Genomic DNA, 22,310 nt, shown 5'->3' with positions numbered 1-22,310 from the left:
AGACTCGAGCTCGGCTGATTTTAGATGCTGAGCGTCACACATCTCTTAGGGCTGCTGAGACCGAAGAGCAGACTCGAGCTCGGCTGATTTTAGATGCTGAGCGTCACACATCTCTTAGGGCTGCTGAGACCGAAGAGCAGACTCGAGCTCGGCTGATTTTAGATGCTGAGCGTCACACATCTCTTAGGGCTGCTGAGACCGAAGAGAAGACTCGAGCTCGGCTGATTTTAGATGCTGAGCATCACACATCTCTTAGGGCTGCTGAGACCGAAGAGCAGACTCGCGCTCGGCTGATTTTAGATGCTGAGCGTCACACATCTCTTAGGGCTGCTGAGACCGAAGAGCAGACTCGAGCTCGGCTGATTTTAGATGCTGAGCGTCACACATCTCTTAGGGCTGCTGAGACCGAAGAGCAGACTCGAGCTCGGCTGATTTTAGATGCTGAGCGTCACACATCTCTTAGGGCTGCTGAGACCGAAGAGCAGACTCGAGCTCGGCTGATTTTAGATGCTGAGCGTCACACATCTCTTAGGGCTGCTGAGACCGAAGAGAAGACTCGAGCTCGGCTGATTTTAGATGCTGAGCATCACACATCTCTTAGGGCTGCTGAGACCGAAGAGCAGACTCGAGCTCGGCTGATTTTAGATGCTGAGCGTCACACATCTCTTAGGGCTGCTGAGACCGAAGAGCAGACTCGAGCTCGGCTGATTTTAGATGCTGAGCGTCACACATCTCTTAGGGCTGCTGAGACCGAAGAGCAGACTCGAGCTCGGCTGATTTTAGATGCTGAGCGTCACACATCTCTTAGGGCTGCTGAGACCGAAGAGCAGACTCGAGCTCGGCTGATTTTAGATGCTGAGCGTCACACATCTCTTAGGGCTGCTGAGACCGAAGAGCAGACTCGAGCTCGGCTGATTTTAGATGCTGAGCGTCACACATCTCTTAGGGCTGCTGAGACCGAAGAGCAGACTCGAGCTCGGCTGATTTTAGATGCTGAGCGTCACACATCTCTTAGGGCTGCTGAGACCGAAGAGCAGACTCGAGCTCGGCTGATTTTAGATGCTGAGCGTCACACATCTCTTAGGGCTGCTGAGACCGAAGAGCAGACTCGAGCTCGGCTGATTTTAGATGCTGAGCGTCACACATCTCTTAGGGCTGCTGAGACCGAAGAGCAGACTCGAGCTCGGCTGATTTTAGATGCTGAGCGTCACACATCTCTTAGGGCTGCTGAGACCGAAGAGCAGACTCGAGCTCGGCTGATTTTAGATGCTGAGCGTCACACATCTCTTAGGGCTGCTGAGACCGAAGAGCAGACTCGAGCTCGGCTGATTTTAGATGCTGAGCGTCACACATCTCTTAGGGCTGCTGAGACCGAAGAGAAGACTCGACCTCGGCTGATTTTAGATGCTGAGCATCACACATCTCTTAGGGCTGCTGAGACCGAAGAGCAGACTCGAGCTCGGCTGATTTTAGATGCTGAGCGTCACACATCTCTTAGGGCTGCTGAGACCGAAGAGCAGACTCGAGCTCGGCTGATTTTAGATGCTGAGCGTCACACATCTCTTAGGGCTGCTGAGACCGAAGAGCAGACTCGAGCTCGGCTGATTTTAGATGCTGAGCGTCACACATCTCTTAGGGCTGCTGAGACCGAAGAGAAGACTCGAGCTCGGCTGATTTTAGATGCTGAGCGTCACACATCTCTTAGGGCTGCTGAGACCGAAGAGAAGACTCGAGCTCGGCTGATTTTAGATGCTGAGCGTCACACATCTCTTAGGGCTGCTGAGACCGAAGAGCAGACTCGAGCTCGGCTGATTTTAGATGCTGAGCGTCACACATCTCTTAGGGCTGCTGAGACCGAAGAGCAGACTCGAGCTCGGCTGATTTTAGATGCTGAGCGTCACACATCTCTTAGGGCTGCTGAGACCGAAGAGAAGACTCGAGCTCGGCTGATTTTAGATGCTGAGCATCACACATCTCTTAGGGCTGCTGAGACCGAAGAGCAGACTCGAGCTCGGCTGATTTTAGATGCTGAGCGTCACACATCTCTTAGGGCTGCTGAGACCGAAGAGCAGACTCGAACTCGGCTGATTTTAGATGCTGAGCGTCACACATCTCTTAGGGCTGCTGAGACCGAAGAGCAGACTCGAGCTCGGCTGATTTTAGATGCTGAGCGCCACGCATCTCTTTTAGCCGCGGAAACTTTGGAAGAGTCTCAGAGACGTCGAGATTTGGTTGCTGAACGACAGACTGAAAGGAGACGAACATTTACAAGTAACACATGGGGGGCATTTAATAATGCTGCTTTTCACTATGACCCATTAATTGATTATGTTAATCATCCATTGCTGCTTCTGGAGAGAATGAATAAAAAGTGTAGATATTGCGATGCACTAAAATGGAAAGAGGAAACTGCCGGTATGTGTTGTTCAGGTGGAAAAGTTAAACTTCCAACGCTAGATGTGCCAGAGGAACCTCTGAAAACACTACTTCTGTACGAAGCCAATGAATCACGACGGTTTTTAAATAAAATAAGAAAATACAATTCATGCTTCCAGATGACTTCATTTGGTGTCGATAAGGAAATTGCAATGCCTGGGTTTTCTCCTACTTTCACAATTCAAGGACAAATTTACCACAGAATTGGCTCTTTACTTCCTTCAGATAATGAACAACATAAATTCTTACAGATTTATTTCATGGCAGATGAAAATAATGAAGCAAATCGCAGGTGTCAAATTATTGAAGGAGTGGAAAGAGATACTGTGATAAAAATACAAAGAATGTTGCACGAACATAATCGTCTTATCAACACTTTCAAAACTGCTTTAGAGAGAATGCCGCAAGAAGATTATAAATTAGTCATGCATCCAGACCGCATACCAAGTGGGGAACATGAGAGACGATTTAACGCGTCACTGATAAATGAAGTCGCAGCTATAGTAACAGGCGAACAGTTCGCGTCCCGTGATATTGTTCTGCAAACTCATGACGACATATTTACCAGTGTCCCCGACACACATAAATTTTATGACGCACTTCAATATCCACTAATCTTCAGTAAGGGGCAGGAAGGATATAATTTCCAGATACCGCAAATCAACCCTGTGACAGGTCTTCTGTTGCCTAACAAAAAAGTAACCTGTATGGATTTTTTATGCTTATCACTTAATGATACGTGAAGATGATTTTAATTTACTATCACGTTGTAGACAGTTGGCCAACCAATTTTATGTCGACATGTATGTTAAAGTTGAGAGTGAGCGTCTGCGATTTATATCGTTAAACCAAAGTAAGCTGAGGGCTGAAAATTATATTCACCTCCAGGATGCCGTTGCAAATGATGCAAATGTAAACGCTAACGATTTAGGTAAAATGGTCATCTTACCATCATCTTTTGTGAACAGCCCTCGATACTTACACGAGTATACCCAGGACGCATTTGCTTATGTGCGTACATATGGTTGCCCTGATTTATTTGTTACATTCACATGTAACCCAACCTGGTCTGAAATAGTTTTTGAATTGATGCCAGGACAAAGGGCGATTGATAGGCATGATATAGTGGCAAGAGTTTTTAGATTAAAAGTTAAAACACTTGTGAATGTTACTAACAAAGGCAAAATATTTGGAGAGGTTTTGTGCTTTATGTACACCATCGAATGGCAGAAGCGTGGATTACCACATGTGCATATTTTATTGTAGTTAAAAGACAAGTTGAAACCCGACCAATTAGATGACATAATCAGCGCTGAAATCCCGGATAGCAACAGTGACAAGACACTCCATGATATTATTGTTAAAAATATGATTCATGGTCCATGCGGGCTTGAAAATCCTCAAAGCCCTTGCATGAAAGATGGGAAATGTACTAAAAAATTCCCACGTAAGCTAAATAAAGAGACTCTCCACAATGAAAATGGATACCCGCTGTATCGTAGAAGAGCGCCAGCAGACGGAGGTCGAATGGCATCTGTGAAACTCCGAAATGGCAGTCATCTTACTGTTGATAATAGTTGGGTGGTCCCCTATTCACCGATTTTATGCAAAATTTTTAATGCCCACATCAATGTGGAGGCTTGCAGTTCAGTACGTGCAATAAAATATATATGTAAATATATTAACAAAGGTAGTGACCAAGCAATTTTCAATTTCAGAAACAAAGAACTAGCAAATCCCATAGATGAAGTAAATACATATTAGTCTGGTCGTTATGTCAGCAGCAATGAAGCCGTGTGGCGGCTGTTAGGATTTCCATTACACGAAAGGCATCCCGCTGTTACTCATCTCAGTGTGCACTTAGAGAATGGTGAACGGGTCTATTTCACTGAAAATAACTTCCACGAACGAGTATCCACTCCGCCAAAAACAACACTATCCGCTTTTTTTGAACTTTGCTCAAAAGATGATTTTGCAAAAACTCTTCTATATGTTGATGTACCGAGATATTATACCTGGAATGCCACCAGAAGAGAATGGAAACGCAGAGTTCAAGGAATTCCTGTACATAATTGGCCTGGTGTTAAATCTGGAGATACTTTAGGTAGAGTTTACGCGGTCCATGTTAGTAATATGGAATGTTTTTGTTTGAGAATACTTCTACACCATGTGCGAGGGCCAACTTCTTTCGAAGATCTCAAAAAACACAATAATCAAGTATTTTCAACATACAGAGAAACTTGCGAGGCAAGAGGGTTTTTAGAAAACGACAATCATTGGGATCTAACACTGGAAGAGGCTGCTCAATGTAGATCAGCAGTCGAGATAAGAAACCTTTTTGCTATATTAATAGCAACATGTGGACTTTCAAATCCTCAACAACTGTGAGAAAATTATAAAAATTACATGGCAGACGATATATTACATAGATTACTACAAAGTAATCCAGATGTAACATACAATGATTTTATTTACGACGAGGCACTAACTAAGATTGAAGACCAAGTGATGACTATTACTGGAAAATATTTATCTGACTTTGGGATGAGTAGACCATGTAGAACCGGTGATGTTAGTAGTGATTTAATACGAGAATTGAATTTCGATACCGCATTTTTACAACAGCAAATAGAAGAGTCCGTCCCACGTTTGAACTCGGAACAAAGATTGATTTTTGATAATGTCGTGCAAAAAATAGAAACCGGTGAAGGTGGTTTGTTCTTTTTAGATGCCCCGGGAGGCACTGGTAAAACATTTCTTTTAAATCTGCTTTTAGCTCAAATCCGAAAAGATAGAGGAGTTGCTGTTGCAGTAGCCTCCTCTGGAATAGCTGCCACGCTGCTGAATGGTGGCCGAACGGCACATTCGGTCCTAAAACTGCCATTAAACTTGGCTCATGAGGAAATGCCAGTTTGTAACATTAGTAAAAACAGCGAGCGGGGACGAATGTTACAACAATGTAAGCTGTTGGTTTGGGATGAATGTACGATGTCACACAAAAGAGCAATAGAAGCCCTAAATCGGACTATGAAAGACATCAAGAGCAACCAAACTATAATGGGAGGGATGGTGGTACTTTTAGCTGGCGATTTTAGACAGACTCTGCCGGTGATAACTAGGGGCACACCGGCAGATGAAATAAATGCATGCCTCAAGGCGTCTACAATATGGGTAAATGTAAAAAAAATTGGTCTAACTGTAAATATGCGAGTACAACTGCATAATGATAAACAAATGGGGCAGTATGCGGCAGCTCTACTAAAAATTGGCGAAGATCGTTTGGCAAGAGATAAAGACAGAATGATAAGATTAAACCACGAATTATGCAACATTGTACAAAACGCAGATGATCTACAAAATAAAGTGTACCCCGATATACAAACAAATATGGGGAATAGAGAATGGCTGTGTGAGAGGGCAATTTTAGCACCAACAAATGAAATCGTCGGGCAGATCAATGAAAAAATTATGTCCCACGTAGAAGGTGACTTTGTGGAGTATCTCTCGGTAGACAATTTCATGGAAACCGAGCAGGTCACGTCGTATCTTGTAGAGTTCCTCAACTCTTTAGAGTTGTCGGGAGTGCCCTCTCATAGGCTCAAGCTAAAATTTGGTGTTCCAGTCCTGTTGATGCGTAATCTCGATGCACCCAGATTATGTAATGGAACACGGTTACAGATTACACATCTGGGACGGAATATTGTAAAGGCAATAATTATGTCTGGAATTGCAAAAGGAGAAAATGTTTTGATTCCCCGTATTCCTATAATTCCAACCAATTTACCTTTCAACTTTAAAAGAGTGCAGTTCCCTTTGAAAACAGCTTTTGCCATGACTATAAACAAAGCGCAGGGTCAAACACTGAAAGTAGCAGGTGTAAATTTAGAAAAACCCTGTTTTTCCCATGGACAACTGTATGTAGCGTGCAGTCCACAAAATCTTTACATTTTAACTAAATATGGTAAAACAAAAAATATTGTATACATAAATGTATTAACCTAGGTATACTTTTTAAAATGTGAAATATTGTTAAATATTTCTTTAACATTAAAAATATTATCTTATGAAATAAAAAAATGATTTATGATGTAGGAAATGATAAATAAATGTACATTAAGCTACCTTCTCTTATTCAATATTCTCAGAAATAGCATATTTTTATTTGTAACAGGGTAAGGTTTTGGTGTTGGTTAGAATAATTCTAACTCAAAATAAATATCAGTTTATTATATTTATTTTGGAAATCATGTGTGGTTAAAAGAAGAGAAAAAAAAAGATTAGTTTGGTTTCTGTCTGAATAGCCAAAATTGTCATATTTACTTAAGTCTCAATTTTAACATTGTCGTCCGTATTGGCAAATAGCCGAGGGTTAAGAAATTAGGAGATTTTGTTATAGTGATACTAAGCAAACTAGGAATCTACTTATATGTTTGATAAGAAATTTGAGAATTGTACTTTACATTACAAATAAAGATGTGATTGTATCAAATTTCCTTAAATATTGGAAGGTATTTGTAATAAAGTGAAATTGTCAAATTATTTTAAGAATAGCTCTAACCTTAATAAATAAAAAGTGTCAGTGTAAACAATGGCATAAACTTATGAGTTTTAATATATATATTTAATTGTCTACATCATTAAATTAACGGAGAGAAGTGTGATTTCGTAAAGGTAAAATATCTTCGAAAACTCTAACAATAAATTTTTAACATCATATAAATAATCTGTACTAAAATTTAAAAACAAATTTTCACCTAACTTATTGAAAAAATTTCATTCTTAAATAGTTAAGGATTGTAAAAATAATTTCTGTACCTAAAAATGTATTGTGTCTATTTATTTCGTAAAAATATTTGGAACTTTTTTCCATGGTAAGATTTCAGCAATACTCAGAAATTGCGCGAGCGAAGCCGCGGGTTATTAGCTAGTATGTATATAATTCTTTCTGCAAAACGAATACATCCTGTACGATTTGTGGCTGGAGTGGTTGTCAAAAATAAGTAAGACAGGATCTTCGATAGTTGGTCGAGTGTGCTTTTGGAAGTGCTGTAGCCAATCCATAAATAGATCTTCATTGATCCACCCATTCTTGGAACATGCATAAATTGCATCACGTGGTCCTCCTTTCTGTAACTGTGGTGACATTCGCTGGCGTGGAAAAATTAACATGGGTGGAATGTAATTTCCGGTAGCACTCACAGTGCAAACTACTGTCACATTTTTTCCTCTCTCCCAACTTGTTGCTGCTCCCACTTGCTTCTGGCCTTTAGGTCCCAGAATCTTTCCTGGTTTATGCACTGTGGATATACCGGTCTCATCCACATTTTATATTCTGGATGCTGGGAAATGAAATTTTTCTTGTACTGTTTCCATATTTTTGAAGAAAAGATCTACTTCAACCTTGTTGAATCCTGAAATTATATTTAGGCTGGTAGGTTCCGGTTTTCGCAGATTGATTGACGGGTTTCGGTTAAAGAAACCATAAACCCAATCTGGGCCAGCTAATTTAGTTTCCTTATTGAAGGTGTGGTGCATTTCATTTGCCTCTGCTATATCAAACGCCAAACGTCGAAGTTCAGTAATAGAAATACCGAAAATAACCTTATAGCAATAAAACATGATCAGCTATTTCTTTTTCTTGTTCCGCTGTAAATAGTGGCTTTCTTCCCAGGGTTGGTTTTTCTGTTAAGTTTGTTTTCAATCGGTCTCTTAATGTTGACCTGGGAATGTTATACTGGTTTGCAGTACTTTTTACTGACTTGCCCTTCTTCACAGCATCAATAGCTTCTTTCAAACATTCCTCTGACCATTTTGCTTTTTCAGTTCTCCTCTTCCTAGTCCGTGGCATCTGAAAAATAATAATAAAGGATATGTTACTTGCAAAATTGTATAGAGGTAATATCGCCACCATGGCGCCATTGCCCCATGCAGGAGTGGCGGTATTGCCCCATTTTGTATCAGTCGTTTCGCACCATTTTTGCACATAACCTTAATAACTATGAACACAAACAAATATGTTAAATTACTTACTAATAATAAATATTTAACATTATAATATAACTACATGTGTCAGTTAATATTTAACTCAATTTACCTTGCTACAAATCGAGTCCAGAAATTATATGAAAACACAGAAAAAATTATTTATTTATCGTCGATAAAAAAAACACGCAGCAAGAACCGCACCGGACGCTAACACAACATGTTTCAAACTCCTTCCGCTAGATCTCGCACCAATTCACTTCACTCCAGCATGCGCACCTCGTCTGATTCTATGGGTGGCGGATTTCCCCCAGGTGGCGGATTTCCCCCACTCTCCCCTATGTGTGTGTGTGTGTGTGTCTCATATTTCTATTAACTTCTATTGAAAACAAGTTAGAAATGTCTTTCATAGAATCTTGTATCAAACCCATTGTTTGGTCACATAACATTCAAGCGTAAACCAACGTTCTGTTTAGACAGAATATACTATGAAGTTATATTAGTATTCAGATTCTACTGAATCTTTGTTCGTGTAAAATGAATCCATGTAAATAGTTTTTACAATTAATTCATCCTAAAAAAAACTATATTAGAGTTGTTTAATATCAATTTCACTCATTCTAGTTAAATTTAATTCAGTGAACTTGAAATACAAAACTCCTTAGGTACCAACTCAGAACAAAATTTTCAACTTAACTAAATTACTTTAAATGTGGTTTCATAGAAAAAATAATTATTTGGTTATCTTTTATTTCTTTATTCTTTGGTATTTTCAAGCATTTTTCATGGGAATACATATTTTCTAAGACACATTTTATATTGGCTTGAATAACTTAATTTTCACAATAAACTTGTCGCGGGTTTTACTAAGGACACAGGAAAACCCTAACAAGGAGGAAAAAGGGACGTTTGCGGGTGGTTATGAAATTAGTTGCTAAGTTAAATTCGATCCAATAACAATTTACCGACAAACTTAATAACACCAAAAGGAATTGCATTGATTCTCAAACTGACATAACACTTAAACAAGTCGGGTTCTCGTGAAGACGAACTGCTGAAGCAAGTTCGCTCTAGAACACAAAACGTACGAATTAAAGCTAAGTGATCGCTTCCAGAACAATTAAAACAAAACAACAATACCCTTAATTGTGGCGAGCCGTGCGCTCGTCACAGCTAACTATCAAAACGCCGTCAATTTCAACTACTAAGGCTATACCATTTACAAAGTTACAAGGAACATACCTAATCTTAATATTACTCAATGTTACACGTAACAAACAATACAGATAGTTAATACCAGTGGTGGGTTACAATTATATACACGCAACTAGTTATGTAACGCTGTCAATGTCTATAGCTTGGTTTTAAGCACTCTTCCCCCGGCACCATGTGAAGCTTTCTCCGCATTCCCGTAGCAACGCCTAAGTTCTTTATCTTGACCACTGTCTCTTGTGTCTAGAATTACTCGTTACCGACGGTAGAGTTAGAGTCCATACAGAGTTACGATCTGGTAGTGATAATGTCTCGATAGTGTCGTGATTGTGTCAATACTTCCGCTCGCTCGGCCCTTACTGAAGTTAGCTAATCCACGCCCTCTTGGCCTTGTGGCCGGACCTTCGTTTTTAGTTATTGTTCTTACTGAAAGATTTTTTGCCTAATCCAGCGACGCTTCCACAAGAACTGTCCATATCCTGGGTTACCACTCGGAGAGGTCTCACTCAGTCGATGTCTTGTCGGTCCTCGGGCGGCAATTGACGGTGTAGGCCGGCGAGCGGTGTCGGAGCAGCGAAGCAGCCTGCTGGCTGGATGTCCCAGTTGTTCTGCTTATTGATAGATTTTTTTTTCCTAACCTAACTAAAAACTAAGTGTATTTTGTTGGGAGGGTCTGGGTTAGGGAAGACTCTAGGTGCGTCCCAGGCCGAAGCCTTTACGCCTATTCATGCTGGGTTTAAGCCATGCAGACAAGGGAGCATGCATCGTGTGCTTGTTCGGGGATTGGCCAGCCATGGCTGCGATTGGCGCCATGACTAACTCCCCTATCTTAATACTAGACTATAACTAGATAAGTTGGGCCCAGGTAAAACCTCCATAGACAGAGGGAAAACCCTGGGCACTTTCATGCGGGATGCAAAATTTCATGCATTAATTACGAGCAGGTTGGTTACAGGAACAGAGGAATGGTTCAGGAAGAAGAGTTGGTCAGAGTAGAAAGAGTCTACCATGCGGGGGTTGGGCGCTTGGACGGTTGTGTCCGCTTGTGGTGTTTAGGGGCACTGTTTTTTTTTGGGGGGGGGGGGCGACTTAGTCGTTTCCCCCCAGCTGCCAGCCAGCTGAAACTTAATACTATTTTGTATTCTAAATCTAAATGACATGTGTTGTAGCGCATGTGTGGGCATTAAATGTTCTTCGCGTTTACTTTCTTGAGGCAACGCGGTTCGTCGAGAGTTGACATGCATCAGGAATATACACTGGAAAAATTTATGAATTCATTTCAGGATAGGATATATTCCAAACTCGTTCACCTTCATGCTGCCTCAGTGATTGGGCCACAGTTTACCTGAATGACTCCGAGCCAATGAAAAACTTTCAACAAAAGAAGTATCGAATATAAAGCAACTCGGTTAACAGATGTCACGAGTCTGAAGGCAATGAGCAGATGTAATTTTCCCGAGTGCATACAGGATCGTGGAGTCTATCCTAGAGGTCATTGAAACTGCGAATGTTTCCAGTCCCTTGTCATGATCATTCTCTATAACTATCCTGCAAAATCCGCGTCATTTCCTGGCACCAGGATGAAGTTCACACACTTGTACACAATCAAGTCGGTGTCTATTGTCCATTGGCTGTTGCCACATTCTACCTTCGGACCGGATTGCATGTGATTGGTTCTTTTGAATTTCGTAATATGGTTATTGGTTTCTTGACCATCGGAGCGTGTCTTATTGTATAATTATAGAGCAGTCAAAGTGTATAATTGTTTGCATTTCATCCTTTCTCCAAAAAAAATTGTGCGTGAGTTCATGTGCGACAGAAGTGAAACTTCTTGATTATTATGTGTGGCTAGAGATATTTACAGTTTATAACACTATTCACATAAAAATAAATGATACTTATAAAGTTAATTGTACCAAATCAAAAACTCTTTTCCACGCGAATAAATAAATTGCTGATTCTTTAAATTAAATAAAATAAATTTGATAGCGTCAATCGTTACACATTACGGAAACTGAGGTGTAGACAAACACAAGCAGCGTTACGAGAATTCCGTAACATCACTGCTGCGTCACTTCTACCTCTCTACCACCGTCTCCCCCTCCAGTCGTTACAACTAGCATATGACATGCTATGCTACGTACCTATCCCCCCTGCCATCTTCACATTCGACCGCTAGTGCATGTTTGGGGTGGCGTCGCCGCTGACGCACTTTATTCTACCTGCTCCCCCACCACGTGCCTAACTATTCCCCTCATGCGATCGGAATTTTCGTAACGCTCGAAAATTGTAGCCCCCTCAGCAAAGAAGTTTCACTTACATTTGATACATTTGTATTTCAAAGCAGGCTGCGTTACCAACTGCATCATTATTTCCACAACTCAAAAATACGAAGTGTAACAGAAAAAATAAGGCTAAAATGTTTAAGTTTACTAAACAGATTTATAACTTTTTGTGATTTTTTTATTATATAAAGTTACCAAAATAAGATAAATCGTTAAAGTAATTGAATGTCATGAAAAAAAATTGGTTGTCTGTAAAGTCGGTTTACGGACGATAGTTTAACGTGACAACGTCATAACAAAACATTGATTGAACATTGTGGGTGCTCTTAAATCCGGCATTATTTAGTTCGGTCCATTCTGTAGTCCGGCATCGATCGAGCCGTTCACTTTCAGATTTTTGGGGATATACTGGTTTTTTAATATTCCAACAAAAAAAAAAGGCGGATAAATAGCATAAAATTTTATTGAACACATTTTGGGTAGCTAGCAACACTTAATTGTAGAAATTGTATTTTAGCTACTTTTTTATTTAACAGCCTCGGTACAGTAGAAAAAAATTAAATTGATAAAAGACAAGTGTGGTCATTAAACCTTAATTATCATACTGTGCTTATGTTATGTTTCAAATGACAAAAATACTTCGTATATGCCTTTCTGTTTGAAAGACAAGTGCAAAAAAAGCTATTATTTGAACAAGTTCATTTACTTTCTTGTTAACAGGCTTCTGAAAATGCCTGGCAGGATTCGGTGTGCATGATTCGTTTGGAGATGATATATGTACAAGCCCTTGTAAAGAGTGAATTATTCGAGAGATATATTATATTTTTAATAAATAACCGTTTCAGTAACAATTAATCCAACGTTACTGTGAGAAACCACTTAAAATTCGTTACAAATATTTCAACAGCGGACTGTTTATGCTCTTTATTAGGCTTATTTATGGCATATACATTAACTTCGAAAATTATTTATTAATATTTATTGTATCCTCGATAAATCTATACAGACGTTGGATAATCCGGCAAAATCGCTGCGAACTTTCCAGTTATAAGAGTTTTTACAGTGTAATGCGAATTTTGTACGTCTCTGGTTATTGTTAATGGAGGTAGAATAGTAATTTTATTTCCGAAGTTCATTTTTGTACAAGAATATTTTTTAGGTTTTGAAACTCGCAGTACAGATTCTTAAAAAACCAGTAGGTACATGCATTACACATTTTGTCTTCATTTCAAGTCACTAAAATGTTCGGGTCATCTCTCAAAGGTAAGAATTTTCTACGTTATGCCTGTTATAAGTAGTGTAATTATAGGTAATTTAAGTTGTTTTAAAGTTATATGGTACGGCGTTGAGTATTTCTAAGTTGTGACAGTTCCAAGTTGTGTGTTTCTAAAATGAGATGGTTCTACATAATGTGTTTCTAAGTAATTATTTTTCTTATGTGGTGTGGGTTCGTCGTTGTGTATATTTAAGGTGCGTCAGTGTATGTCTAAGTTGTTGACGGGTCATCTTGCCGCTCAGAGGCGACACCGCACTAGAAGCACCACCGCCCCTCGCCGCACGGGCGTCGGACGCGTGTCTCGCGCCTGGCCGGGGCTTGCATGCGTCCATCACCTCCGGCTGTGGTCTTCGGGGGTCGCGCTGTCTTCCCTTCTCAGTTCCGCCACCCCACTCTCGCCGCCGCCCTGCCCGGCCGAACACTCTTCCGGCGGCGTGTTCGTCGACGGGGGGTGCCCCACCGCGTCAGCTCCCCCCGGGTCGACCTCGGGACCGGCCTCCACGTCTGCGGCGGGTCTCGGGTGCACGACCTCTGGCCGCCCACCAGGAGGAGGCTCGCCCTCCGGAGCGCCTCTGAAGCCGGGCAGGTGGCCGTCGACCGTCGTCCCCGCGGAGGCTTCTTTCTCAAGGCTCGGCGCGGGCTTCTTCCTGCGGAGAGTACACACACGCTCACCGACGTCTTTATTGGTTTCAAACAGTTACCCTCCAACCAAGAACACATCTATACATACATTTTTTTTTTCAAACCATGGAATGTGAATAGAATATTCAATCATCGGACTTTAAATTGTTTTACTGTGCTTATTAATGTGCGCAGTTCATCCTGGAAAGGTATTCAGAGAAACGGTTCACAAATATCTCTGACTATGGCCGCGTAAGGATCCGAAACCAGTATAGTGCCCGCGTAGACTATTTCGTAGTGATACAGTTGTTGTTCGTGCCGTTCCGAATGCGAAATGAAAGGCGGGACTCGCCTGTACTGCTGCTCGATGTCGTGCAGGCTGCGGCCCTCGGTCTCGCGGAACTCGACGGCGAGGTAGGCGGCGCCGGCGGCCGTGGCGCCCGCGCACAGCCAGTAGGCGCCGTGCAGGCCCAGGCTGGCCCGCAGCGACAGGAACGTCTTGGAGGCGGCGAACGAGAACACGTAGTTGACGGCCGCCGCAGTCCCCGCCGCCAGACTGCGTCCCCTGCGACCCCGCAGAGCACCGCGCGGTCAGGTCACTCATCCCCGCTCAGGGCCGGGGGCGGGGGTCTTTCACACAAGACAGTTTCTCAGGAGACAGTCTCCAGTACCTACCACAACTCTGTACAACACATGGTTATGGTTAGATTTGCATGCATGAAATACTTTTTTTTTTCAAAAGTAATGCTAAGCATATCTTGCGAAATGTCGGATTCCGAAACTTCGTGGGGCGGCCTCGGCGCAAAACACATGCAAAAACATGTCAGTAATCACATTTTCCCCTACCCAATTTGTGATATATATTTTTTACCATCTCGGGACAGACGTAACACCCACCGATCCGATCCAACTTGCCAAGTTTGATGCGGGCGATTCAGATTCCGAGTGAGGGTTTGGGTTGTCCGAGTAAAGACCGGACTTCGGAGAAGAGTGAACAAGTTTTTGGTATCTCCGTGCCGTAAATGCACGCGAGGGCATCCTTCCCTCGTGCTCCTAGCTGTCTTTCTGACTCCGACAATGTACGACTCGCATGCGCGATGGGTCGTAACTTACCCTGCTCAATGTGCCCGAGCACTGCGCCCAGTACAATAGACGCATCCGCCTGCGGTGAGAGACGACTGTCAAGATCCACGGAAACAAGCAACCGGAGAGGGGGGATGGGACAGGCTTTCTTTTCAAACTTGGGAAGGCTGCTTCCTGCTCTTCAACCCACTCAAACACACGACCCCTACGATTAAGCCTTTTTTAAGGTGCAGTTAAACCAGAAATGTTTTCGATGCATCGGGCGTAGTAACCTAACAGTCCTAGAAATTTTTGAACGCGCTTAACAATTTTATTTTTAATATTTTCGGGAATTTCACAACTGGGGAGATTTTCTCCAGGTCCATATTGAACTCTCCTTGAGAAATTATGTATCCTAGTAACTTAACACGAGACTTTCCAGCCCAAGGTGATCTTGTTCGGGTTTTCAGTTACACCGGCTGTTCTCAGCCAATCAAAATGTTGCTTAAGGTGTTTCTGTATACAATAATGTCATCAATTATTTGAACACGTACAGAAATTTCAAGTCACTCAAAACGTGATATAATATGTGACAAGGCTTGTAAGCCAAAGGAAGCCCTGAGATACACATAGTTATACTCATAGTAACCCCAAGGAATATAAAAAGCCTAGTATTTCCTGCAGTCCAGATGAATCAAGCTCTGGTGGAAGCTAGAATTTAAAATCCAGAACTGAAAAAGAAAAATGCACCCGAAGTGTTAGTGGGCTGTCTCTACAGTGGGCGTGGGAAACAAAACGAAAATTATGAGCTTATTCACCTGAGTGTATGAATGCACCGGGGTCCTTTTTCGCCACTAACTATATTCCGACGTAGGGGAAGTAACTCCGGAATGCAACAAATGGTCTATGACAGTGCGCATTAATTTGAGTTAAGGAAGTGACAAACGATGGTGAGGGTTCTTAACAGAAACGTCCTCCTCAACGACGGAACATGTAAAAAAGCAAGTCGCATTTCCCTAATTTTTTTATGATCAAAAACGTCATTTTAAGCAGCGACTAAATCGTCCAACCGAGAGCACTCTTGTTTTTCTTTATCGCCGCGTTCTGCGGACACGTTATCCCCTGACGAAGCTATGGCAAGAGAGATTGGCGTTTGCACACAACGGCGCAAAAATGAAACCGGAAGCAATGCTTGGCGAATATTTAACAGTTTAATTTTTTTATCAGGAACAAAGTTGGTGTAGAAGCTATACTTCTCAACTCTAGCTTACTTCTTCAGCATTTTTAAGTGTAAAGGAACAAAAACATTAAATGGTAATTAAATTAATCTGATGGCTTCTATTTCATGAGTTCTTTTTACACTTCTGTAGAACTTCGTAGATTGCAAGCTTTCACCCTAACGAAAATATTTTTTTTAGTCATAGAATGAAGATGTTTTGTTTTCCTTAATTATATATATTATCTTACTAAATACTAAGCGGACTTCTGGTCTGTTATTAAATTTAAAAAATCAACGCACTCAGGTGGTCAACGCTAAGTTCAGTACGTAGCCTACGTTAGAGAGACTTTGTTCGCCAATCAGAAACTGCATGTCAGATTATTTTCCTATGCATCAGTCAAAATCTTTTCACCCCATACTTGTTGCACCAAAAATTTTTCCGAAACGTCGCCACAGATTGCTGAACGACTAAAAAAATCGCATGTTGTTTCAGTGCGTTGAACACTGAAGATTTCATGCAATTGAAGTGTGTACCATTGTCATCCTCAGCGCGCCTTTATTGTTGTACCTTGAGAGCTCAAAGTATACACACATACATGAACATTAGGGTATTTTCCATCTTCATCAAATCTTAAATATATTTTTTGTAGTTATTTACAGAGAAATTTGTCAATTGGGAAGCTTTCGCTGTTATTCAAGGCCAGCGGTGAACGCCTGGTTGACAATCACCCAACACGCTGGCGTGTACGACTGGGTTGTCTGATCATTAGGCGCTCCTGAAGTACTCTGAAACGTGTCGTCGAGATGTAGGCTGTGGTGCATGTACGTGTACATATGTATAAATTTTATATCTGATTATTTAAATCGGTAAATATAATTTTATCACCTTAGATGTCTTTACTGGTGGATTTAAATACATTTCCATAAAGTCGCTTTTTCACATATAACAGTTTTAACAAAAACGTGTTTGAGTGACGTTTGCAAACACTCATAGCTTCGTTGACATCAGATGATTTCGACAGTTTTGGAAGAAAAATCTTAAACCAATTTTTTACCTTAAGCTCAGAAGTCTAGAATTAACCTATATCGTATCATAAGTATTTGAATAAATATGTATGTGCGCGCACTGATAAGGAAAACGATTGTTGAGTTTTGTCATACCAGGTATAAATAGTGATTTACGGGAGTTATGGCCAATCACAGGGCTTATAAATTACATTATTGGGAGTAAAAGATGTTCCCAATATTGACGAGAGTATTCCGAAAAATTTTAATTAACTTAAAATGAACCGATTATTACGTATTGGGATGGATGAAGGACATTTCTTCACCTAAGGACTGCACTAATACGCATCATGCATACCGTTACCGAGTTCAAAAACAGCCGTATGCAGTTGACGGAAACATTTCTGTAAGCTTGCTGCACGCAGTTATGAAGCTCAACTAAAAACAATACTGTCTGATAATATACAGAGTGAGTCCGAATTTTACCGACAAACATCGCCTGCAGGTTCATCACGGCAAAATAAGTTAGAAACCTCTATACGACTAATGGTCTAAGTGCTTTCTAAGGCTGGTGTACGTCTTTGATGTTGGACCTAAACAAATTTTTTGTTATAAATAATACCGAAAGTATTTAAGATTGAACACGTAATATTTGAATTATTTTTTTAATGATCGAAGTACTGCAACCACCGCGAAATGTGTGGCTGTCGCAATAGTATTTCATTTAAATAATTGAAGGTATCACCTTTATTTTTAACATGTTTTAATTGTTAATACTCCAAATTATTTCAATGAAAAAATTATGCTGCAGTCACTAAATTTGCGGTGGATATAGAACTTTTTAATTTAACATAATCCAGACGCTCATTGTATCATCTTAATAATAAATAATTAATTTATCTAAATGTTGTTCAGCTTCATCTTCAGAGACGTATAGTAGTGCTGTAAAGCGCTATTATAGACCATAATTCGTAATGTGTTTTCAAATTATTTTGTCGCGATGAACCTGCAGACGAAATTGGTTGGTCGAATTCAGTCTCATTCGGTATAACTGTATTTAACTCAGAATGGATTAATAATATAGGCCTATTAGCCATTTTTTTCTAATAGTTTGAATTGCTCTGTACATAATCACATTTTTACGCAGAGCCAAGATTATTTTCAGTTTTCATGGAGAACCAAAAGAATACTTGAAGCTCATATGCATATGTTTCACGTTGCTGATTGGACCACCATGCTCCTTGAAGACCATGAGCCAGTGGTGAACAACGAGAAGAAGCGGCCCCCTAATCGTGTGTTACCTGTCGAATAGTGACCTTTTTATTGACCAGTGAGCATTCTAAAAAAATATTGATTGTCATAAGGGCAGAGACCCGGAACTATCACGGATTCATTTGGTGTCAGCCTAAAATTCACGGTCCTATGTATACTGTACCCTCATATGCGTCCATAATGGCTGAATTTTTTTACTGTAGAACCTTCCCTTTTTCTGTGTGGGTCGATGTAATTTTACTGGTAGTTGACTTTCCCACAGTCGTAGAGGGGAGTGGCGGAACGATTGTTAACCTACCATCAAAGCAGTGCTTAGGTATAAATTTTTGCAGTTTAACCGATGACCGAACGTATCCGCATAATTAGAGACCGGAAAAATTCGCGGATTCATTTCACGATATGATAGAATCCAAACAACTGTACCTTTATATTGCTTCTCTGATTGGCTCACAGTTTATCTGAAGGACTTTGAGCCAATGAAAAACCTTCAGCCAAAAAAAGTATCGAATCGGCAAGCGTCCCAGTTGACAGGTGTCATGAGTCAGTAGCCAATGAACAGGTGGCATTTGCCCGAGTGTGTAGGGGATTGTGGAAACTATCCTGGAGGTCATCCAAAGCGCGAATTTTTCCAGTCTCTACGCATAATTTTTGGGTCTTTAAATGTGAGCAAAGTTTTCCCAGCCTTGAGTGAAAAAAAATGTCAGGGGGAAGGCCCCGCCGTCAAAATCCCGGAAATGCAAAGCCTTGTGTTTTCTTTATCAACGTTGGCAGATTTTTTGTTCTCGTTGATCGGCACTGCCTGATTCGCTAACTTCCCAACCTAGCTGGACGTCGCTGCGGTCCGATGACGGACACTTGCTACCGAGAAACTGGCGCGAATGCTGACCGGAAGGGGAAGACCTCGCTGAGCAGCATCCACGGCATGGGGCCCAGCGCCACGGAGTGCGTGAAGAAGAGCGTGATGAAGAGCGCCAGCGGCACCCAGCTGGCGGCCTCGCCCCCGCCGCCCCCGGGCAGCGCCCAGTAGGCGTAGCCCCCGAGCAGCGCGCAGCACGCCGCCGCCCCCGCCGCCGACAGGAACAGCAGGGGGCGCTTGCCGCACCACGACACGGCCACCACGCACACCAGCACGCCGAACATGGACAGCAGCGCCGTCGCCACCTTGCACAGGCACGGGATACATTTCACCATAGGCTTATACCTAGGGCTACGGACTTTTCGCGGATTCGTTTGGCGTCAAGCTAAAAATTGCTCTTTTCCATTGGCTGAATTCTAAGTGAGAATAATTTTTGTTTTCATAATCGGCAATTTATTATTCGCTTACTTCCCTGCAAGCCTTACATCATTGGCTCACGGTCACAGAGGGCCAAATAACTGCGGTCCAATCATTAACACAGTTCTAGAGTATAGAGACATGCATTCTAGCTTGCGACCAAATGAATCCGCGAAAAGTCCGTATCACTACTAATACCTTTAAGCGGCTTTCGCTATTGGCTCACTTTTCATCTAGACGACTCTGGGCCAATGATACACCGTCAACTAAAAAACTCGGCAGACAATGAACTAGCGGTATTTGGCCGAAAATATTGAGAACTTTTGGGTCTATACATCAATTATTCTAGTCCTTACGGATGCAGAAAATATTTGGGGGCGGGGAGTTCTGGAGGAGGGATTTTTGAAGAAAATAAAGGAAAATAATTTAAAATTGGACCGCGTGTAGTATTTTGAAGAAAAAACTTACATTACTGTTGGCATTGCCACACTGACATATGTGCCTACAGTACATAGTAGCCGTATGCGACGTAGCTTCTTACACAGTAAAATACTGTCCCCACTGATATTTTGCAAATTTTTTCATAATTTTCGGCGATATATTCCCCTTCCCCGCCCCTCTCATTGTCGTAACTAGCGCACAGTAAGCGCTAATCCTCACGGGTTATGAATTTTCCCCTCGCGGAACCGGGCATGTCGAATTACCAGTGTCTCGAAATAACTTTCATTGTCACAAAATAATAGAGAAACTACACACATTACAATATGGTATTTCATGCACATTCAGACTTAGAAAATAGACACTATTGACATAATTTACACACTACCTTTTATTTTATTTATATTTTGCAAATATTGACTGGATAAATTTAAAAAAAATGTAATACAGACCATATCATTTAAAATACTGCTCAATTACAAAACACAAGTACTTGTTTTACATATTACCTACATTTTTATAGAATTTTGGTATGTTTGCGTACAAAGATAGCTTCATAATGGTTCATGGCACACAAGATTCTTCATTGATACAAGTATCAGGTAAAAGGTACGTGTAACAGCCCTGACTTGAAGTGGATACAACCACGAGTATTTAGCTGATTCATTTCTCTCCAGGCTAATATCAACTTATTACCTAATAATAAATATTTTTAGAATGCTTATCGGTCGATAACAAAGACACATTCTATAGCTCTTTGTTAACCACTTATTTTCTTTGTTTATGACTGGCTAATGGTAATCAAAGGCGTGTCAAGAACACTGTAGACAAACCATGTGCGTTAAATAGGTGTATATGTTTATCATTTCTACTTTGCTACCGTAGAAATCCGCGAAATAGTGGTGGATCTAGTAATGGTGTTTCAGCAAAGAGCGGAAAACAAATAATGGCATTTTACTGCACGGACAACAAGTTTAGGAAATTAAAAGTAGTTTGCAGGCTCTTTCAGCCGTTGTCTATCGAAATATCTTGGCTTTCGAGGTTGAACTGCATCGAAGTGGTATATTGTACCAAAGTTTCGCTCTGCATTGCAGCAGGCGTCATCAGGATTGCGAAACCAACTGAGAACTACAAGGTGGTTAGGCTCTGTATATACTGTCAGGTGTCACCTTCAAGCGATGAAATATTTCAGTGTCTGAGTGAAATGCCCAATCTGAGTGAAATCCCGGAAAACTGTTGAGTAGATACCGGGAAAGTTCGTTGATTAATTTCGCGGTAGGCTAAAATTCAAATACTTGTAGTTTTGTGCTGCTGATGCTATTAGCTCACAGGATTACGGGGCATTGAAATACTCTAGTCCAAAGCAGTATCGAATCAATGAAACCCAGGTGTGAGACGTCAAGTCAACAATTAAAAAATAGATAACATTTCTATCCTAGAAGTGATTGAACCTGTGATTACTTCCAGCCTTTCCTGGAGGGTAAATCCACAATTATTTCGTGGATTTACGTTGATGATTGGACCACAGTGCTCTAGCTTGATGACCCTGAACCAACCATAAACAAGGAGTAAAATTTGTCATCCAATCACAAGTCACACGCCAAATGATGCGAGTTTTTTTTTATCGGCCAGTGGTAATTATTAGAGACCTGCAAAATTCGCGGATTCATTCGGTGATAGGCTAGAATTCAAACACATATACCTCTCAGATAATTTTTCTATTGGCTTACTGTTCATCTGGACGAATCTCAACCAGTTATAAACCCTCAACCAAAGAAGGATCGAATCACAGACAAACCAGCTGAGACGACTTACAAGTCGGCAGCCAATGAACTTGCGTAATTTGCCCGAGTGTACAGGGGTATGTGCAGTCTATCCTGAAGGCCATCGAAACTGCGAATTTTGCAGGTCTCTAGAAATTATGAAAACCCTTCACTATACACAGGCGAGTCAAGTCTATCCTGGAGTGAGCGGCAGTCACCGTGGCCCAGTGCGCGTCGATGGGCAGGCCGAACTCGTGGAACACCTGCACCAGGTAGGGTCGCGAGCCGCTCACGCCCGACCAGTGCTCCGCGAACGACATCACCGACACCATCGCCAGAGGCCTCAGGGTGGCCGCCGTGAACAGGCTCCTCACGTCCGCCAAAACGTCGTCGTAGCGTGGCGAGTCCGTGGCGATGATCTGGACATGAGACCAGACAGCAGTAACACTACGAGGACGAAGAAGGG

At 41.5% G+C, this 22,310-nt stretch overlaps 1 protein-coding gene across 1 annotated transcript in view; it reads right to left on the bottom strand.

The window, feature by feature from the left end:
• Positions 1–13,522: 13,522 nt before the first annotated feature.
• The window catches only part of LOC134542907 (facilitated trehalose transporter Tret1-2 homolog), a 72,326-nt gene continuing 63,538 nt past the window's right edge, over positions 13,523–22,310 (bottom strand). The window contains exons 7-10 of the mRNA XM_063387493.1: positions 22,063–22,263; positions 19,257–19,531; positions 14,036–14,377; positions 13,523–13,838 (exon numbers count right to left, since the gene is read on the bottom strand). Coding sequence (XP_063243563.1) covers positions 13,523–13,838; positions 14,036–14,377; positions 19,257–19,531; positions 22,063–22,263 — 1,134 coding nt within the window. The remainder of the gene's footprint in view (positions 13,839–14,035; positions 14,378–19,256; positions 19,532–22,062; positions 22,264–22,310) is intronic.

This window comes from Bacillus rossius (genome assembly GCF_032445375.1).
Source record: "Bacillus rossius redtenbacheri isolate Brsri chromosome 9 unlocalized genomic scaffold, Brsri_v3 Brsri_v3_scf9_2, whole genome shotgun sequence".
NCBI lineage: Eukaryota > Metazoa > Arthropoda > Insecta > Phasmatodea > Bacillidae > Bacillus > Bacillus rossius.
Note: the sequence above shows the minus strand (reverse complement) of the source record. Positions and strands in the feature narration are given on the sequence as shown.